Source organism: Corythoichthys intestinalis, chromosome 7 (genome assembly GCF_030265065.1).
Source record: "Corythoichthys intestinalis isolate RoL2023-P3 chromosome 7, ASM3026506v1, whole genome shotgun sequence".
Taxonomy (NCBI): domain Eukaryota; kingdom Metazoa; phylum Chordata; class Actinopteri; order Syngnathiformes; family Syngnathidae; genus Corythoichthys; species Corythoichthys intestinalis.
The window spans coordinates 31234316-31239917 of record NC_080401.1 but is presented as its reverse complement, the minus strand read 5'-3'; the positions used below and the strand labels follow the sequence as shown (position 1 = coordinate 31239917).

The 5602-nt window shown below is 39.5% G+C and overlaps 1 protein-coding gene across 1 annotated transcript; it reads right to left on the bottom strand.

The window, feature by feature from the left end:
- On the bottom strand, nt 1-3288 carry gsx2 (GS homeobox 2). The gene is made up of 2 exons (XM_057841901.1): nt 2901-3288; nt 1-1440 (listed from the first exon to the last, which is right to left on the bottom strand). The coding sequence occupies exons 1-2, from the start codon at nt 3286-3288 to the stop codon at nt 1082-1084; spliced, it is 747 nt and encodes a 248-aa protein (XP_057697884.1). The 3' UTR covers nt 1-1081.
- Nucleotides 3289-5602: the final 2314 nt, after the last annotated feature.

The window sequence follows — 5602 nt, the reverse complement described above, 5'->3', positions numbered from 1 at the left end:
GTGCCAAGGAACTCATGTTGAATTGAAATAAAGCTTATTTGTGCTATGTTGAGTTAAATTGAGGAGTTTCATTTGGACAAAAACAGTGCTTTGCTGCCATCTTTTAGCATTAAATGTGTATTGTAAACATTTAAGGAGGTGGAAAAATTTGACTTTTTTTATTTACTAATTCATATTTTGCTCTAAAACAGGACATTCAGATTTATGTGATTATTATTAGGTTATTTGCTATAGTGTAAAAAGAAATGGTCAGAACTTGAAGGTCAACCAAGTTCTATTGAATTTTCAAGTTTTGATTGAGAAAAAAAAAGAATGTTGTTAACTCATCATTCTAAATGGAACATTTTAAGTAAACTTGATTTCAGGTTTAGTAAACTGAATTCAACCATCCTTGCGCAACCCACAAGTGGAAATCAAACACAAGCCACCGCAAATGGCAGCAGAGTGCTCAGACCACAGAGATAACACCCAAGTCAGTAAAATGAACTCAACACTTTAAGTAAACTGGACTTCAAGTGGTGATCGAAACCGAGCTGTCAACGTAGCAGCGTAGCACACAAACAACTTAGCTAATCACCATGGTTGACTGCCCAATTGCCAGCGTGCTCTTTTGAAAGATATCAAGAGCTAGGCAAGGGCTAAGTTCACATAACTTATCATTTCAAGTTCTGCTTCACCAGAAATCTAAGCATGGCCCTCAAACTTGATCTTGCAAGTTAATTGAACTCATTAAATCACGTTTACAGTACTGCATTAACTTGATAAAATGAGTTAGGAATACTCACACTAACTACTTAAGTTAATAAAATAATAAAAGAAGGTTTTTGTTTTGTTCTGTTTTCCCCCCAATGGATTATCTAATAAAGCTTTTTTTTCCCTTTTCAGACCATTATGCAGATGATTTTGCGGACTCCAAAGCACAGCTCACAGACCCCAGTTTGAGAACCCCTGTTATAGGAAATGTCTCAAAAGTTCATATCTCTCAATCGTGTCACATTATGAATAAAGTTTTCCTCTTCCTTTTTCATGCAAGGTGGAGTTTTTAAGCGTAGAGGTGTCACTCAGTCCAAGCAGACAGTCGTCACATGATAAGCGCCCCATCCTTCTCCTCTGAGGCTGAGGCCGGAGACAGGGATTCCTCATCCTCGGAGCGAGGGTAGTGCGTGCCTGAGCACTTGCACCCACCACTGCCCATGCCTGTGCTGCCATGGGAACTCCTTTGGGCTGCCTTGCCCTCCTTCTTGTGCTTGACCCGGCGGTTCTGGAACCAGATCTTCACCTGTTTCTCGGACAGGCTCAGATAAGTGGCGATCTCGATGCGGCGCAGGCGAGAGAGGTACATGTTGCTTGAGAACTCGCGCTCCAGCTCTAACAGCTGTGTGCTGGTAAAGGCCGTGCGCATGCGCTTCCCATTCTGGATGTGGCTGCTCTCTGTGGTGCCTGCAGGGAAGAGAAAAATTACAGTGTTAAGCTGATGGGAGATGGGTTTACTTGGTTTGCTGGATAAAGTATGCATTATACTTTTATAAAAGCAACTACCGGTACCCTTGTCCCTTTAGGTCAATTTGACCAGCAGCAACATAAAAAGGTTAAACAGGTGACTTTACCTAATACAAAAGAAGTGTAAAAATAAATAAATAAATAAATAAACAGGAGGCAAATACTTACACAAATTTTGTATGGCAAGGTCAAACCATCATTTTATATTGCAGATCAAATTGATCCATTGTAAAATAGTGGGAAATGGAAATTGAAACAACTTGTCAGTAAGAAAAGGAAAATCATTTTGACAAACAGTATTAAGCCAGTCTTTAAAATGTCTGTAGGTTACACGTATTATGGACCAATTCTCAAATTAAAAACAAATGTGTTCTTTAGTGAATGTTTCAAAATAAATTAAAAATAAATAAATAAATAAAAAAGGACATTGACATATTGAACTCATAATTAAAGTACATCAAACGGTTAAACCTACTGATGGTCAATAAATATCGTTGTCTTGTATTCTATTGTGCTTTTGTTGTTTTGTTTTGAAATTCAGAAAAAAATGGTCAACCCTTTTTTTTTTTTTTTTTTTTTTTTTTTATATATATGTGCACCGATTGCACTGGATGTATGAAGCAACGGTGACCCAATGAAAACGGACCTTGGATCCATTTTAGGGCTCCCAAGCCACAGTTTAAGAAGCCTTATTTCAGCCAGAAGTTTTTAAACAAACATTTTGATCACTTCTATTAACTCATGATGATATACATTTTGAAGGGTTAACTTTAAACTCTGTCACACTGGAGCTTCAAAAGTTTTGGTGTACTAAACAGATAACAGAGTCAAAATATCAAAGCCTAACAGCAGTGTTGATGATCATTTCTAAGCAACTCTCAAAATATCAATAAAAAAATTAAGAGATGTGTTTGTGGAAAAACTTTTTTTCTTAATATTTCAGAAGGTTCCTATGCATACTTCATACTTCTTGCTGTATTTAAACATATTTTGATTTTGACTATTCATCAATACATTAAATTCTTGTACCTAAATTAACAACTAAAAAACATAATTACATACTTGATCGATGATAATTTTCATGCTTTTAACGTGTGTATTTTTTCCATTGTTGAGTAGTTGTTTTTTTTTTTTTTTTTAATGTGTTGATGTATAAAAAACAGAAACAAATCAACGCAAGTTATTATTCAAAATTTATTTTAGTCGTTGTCACTATGTTTTTGGTGTTTTTAGTATAGAACCAGTCCCTGTTTCGGGCACACACATTCGTGGAATTTTGTAGTTTTAGGAGTTCAATCATTAGGAAAAATTGTTTTAAATTAAATTCTAGAAGTTATAAAAGCATCCAAAATAAAGGAAAAAAACAGTCCACTGAAAAAAAAAAAAAGTGCGATTCTCACCCATGGAGATGCAGTGGTACCTCCGCGGGTCTGTGAAAACCGACGCCGTGCAAACAGGTGCGTGTCCCGGGTGCGCCAAAGCTGCAGACTGATGCTGGTGATGAGCGAGCCGGTGGCAGTACTGTGCCGCTTCGGCGCCCGCGCCCGCTGCGAAGTGGCCCTTGAGGCCCGGCGCGCCGCTCCTGGACGAGTGGAGGTGCGTGGTGACGCACAGAGGGCACACGCAGAACGCGCCGCTCTTCCTGGACGGGCACGCCGGCACCACGCCCGGCGTGTGCACGCTGATGGGCAGCAGGAAGTCGTGCGCCGACGCCGTCACTGTCGCCGGGTGTTCGACCGGTCGGGCGTCCTTGACGATGAGCGAATCCACGTAGAAGGATCTGGACATGGCTAGAGTGATGTGAACACGCTCCTAGGCGCATGTGATGCCCCTTGGGAGCTCGAAAAGGTGCTTATGTTTGATGGCACAACAAAAGGGACCACGAGGAGGGTGGGTGGTGTGGGTGGGCCTTGGGCGCAACGTCACCCACCAACACTGCTGCGTACATAACTTCCCTCATTATCCCCATGCAGCCGACCATTACTACTTGTATACTTTTTACTCGTTTTAAATTATTTGTAAATATTCAGTGCAGATACATGTTTATCCTTTTCAACTCATTGGCTGCCATTGACGACAATGGACGTCCAATCCATTTTGACTGGGAGGGCTGACAGTGATCATTCGCTGGATATCTGTCGCCGTCAATAGCTGCCAATGAGTTAATGCAACTTTTTGAGTTAAAACACTTCTTCTGAATAGAAACTTTCTTAATCTGGTTAACCCTGATTCAAACTTGCGGCCCCAGGGCCTGTTGGGGCCCACAGATGATATTTTGTGGCCATTAATGGAAGGAATGAAGGAAAGGATCAGCTAAAAAAAAAATTAAAAATAAAAATATGTATATATATATATATAAATAGAAATCTCCCCAAATTTTGAGATCTCCAAAAGATGATAAGATGACACTAATCAACATTAACACTGGTTGTGTTTAATGATCTCAAACCAAATTTCTCTGGAGCATTACTGTATTACGATGTACCCAAGGGCTTAAGTTTGTTCTCAACATTGCTAGGGATGATATTACATGATAACTTGCATGTACACTTTTTGCTCGGGATGGGACATTAATAATACCAAACAGATTGGGTGAACGGGGGTCAGGGCTACATTTCTCACGAGTATGAACCTAATTAATTGATATACTAAATCAGGGGTGCTCATGACGTTGATCACGATCGACCAGTCAATCACAAAGCTAGTTTCGGTAGCTCGCGGCACAAAACAAAAACACTTTTTTTTTTTTTTAATGTAGGTTTTTCTCATTCCATAGTTGCCAGCTGAAGTTATTACATTTCTCAAAGTTTATTTAATGTTAACAGTAGACAACACAAAGAGAAGGACACTTCTCTCGAAGCAGCTTCCTACTTGAGTTTTGCAGGTTAGCAAATTCACACAGTTTAATGTTATGCTAACACTGATGCAGGTTGAACCTACAGTAGAAAAAATTAATGGTGTGTTCCCCACTTCCAAAACAATGATGTCTTTTTACATTTCTAACAGTGGCTGCTGCTGGCTGAAAAAAAAACTTCTCAGATCTCTGATATCTAATGTGGGTGTGTGTGTGAGGGTCAAATAATCAGCCAATCAAATGTGCATTTAGGAGGAAAAAATGGACCGGCATATTCAGCAAGTGAAAAGATGTACATGTAAATCTAAACATAATAAAAATAATTCACTTAATAATGGTGGGGTCAATTACAACAATTAAAACATATGGGAAGACAATATAAATGACTTATATAACTGAAATCATTACATAGCGCGAATAAGGTTGCTTAAAAGTTGGTGGGGACAATTTGAGCATCCTGAAAAGTTGGTAGTGTTTTGTCCCAACCGTCCCTATGCAAACCTACGCCCTTATATGTACCCGAGTTACATGATTTCGACTTTACGATGCCGGAGTCTGGGCCGCTATTTTGTGTCCAGTCTTTTTTTTTTTAAATCTCTTTGCAGTAGCCCCTTTCAAACTTATATCTCGCTACATTCCCGTGTAATGTGGCATGGTAGTTATCAGTGTCGTGGCTTTAAGACATGGGGAGATGTAAAGGGAATTAACCGGTTTGGACACTTTTAGATTTGTGCCATGATGGCGACTCTGGCGGGGAGGGCGTGGAACGGGATTTTATAACCAGGACATTACAGAATTTTTGGTTGGCATCAGCAAAAAATAAACCAGGCATTACCAAAGATGTACAATGGACTGTCTCTTTCTCAGCGTTAAGATCCAGTAGCAATTTAATTTCGTTATGTTTTCAGTTTTATTTGGCTAGTTCTAATTTTCTATGTTGATAATTGCGATGTTTGTATACCAGTTTTTTGTCTCACTGCGAAGAAAGAGGAAATGACGCTCAGCCCACCATGATTAATACGTCATCAGTCTTCGCACTGTGACCTGGGAATTAACATGCCGCATTCCGGTTAAGTCCCGGTCATTATACTTGGTCGTGACCCGGTTAAAACTGCTTTCAGATGTACGGGCTACCCGTTTAAATGTCAGGACTTAACCGGAGTTCAGCGTATGTCTGAAAGGGGATCGTGTCTCATCCAGCCACCTCTCAGCATATAAGTATAGTATCTTATTTTTTACTTTATTTTA

What these genes read in the sequence shown, in the direction of transcription:
- gsx2 (XM_057841901.1), bottom strand. Translation starts at nt 3,288, where the DNA reads ATGTCCAGATCCTTCTACGTGGATTCGCTCATCGTCAAGGACGCCCGA. An exon ending in GTACCACTGCATCTCCATGG is followed by an intron (nt 1,441 to 2,900) that starts GTGAGAATCGCA and finishes TCTTCCCTGCAG; the next exon opens with GCACCACAGAGAGCAGCCAC.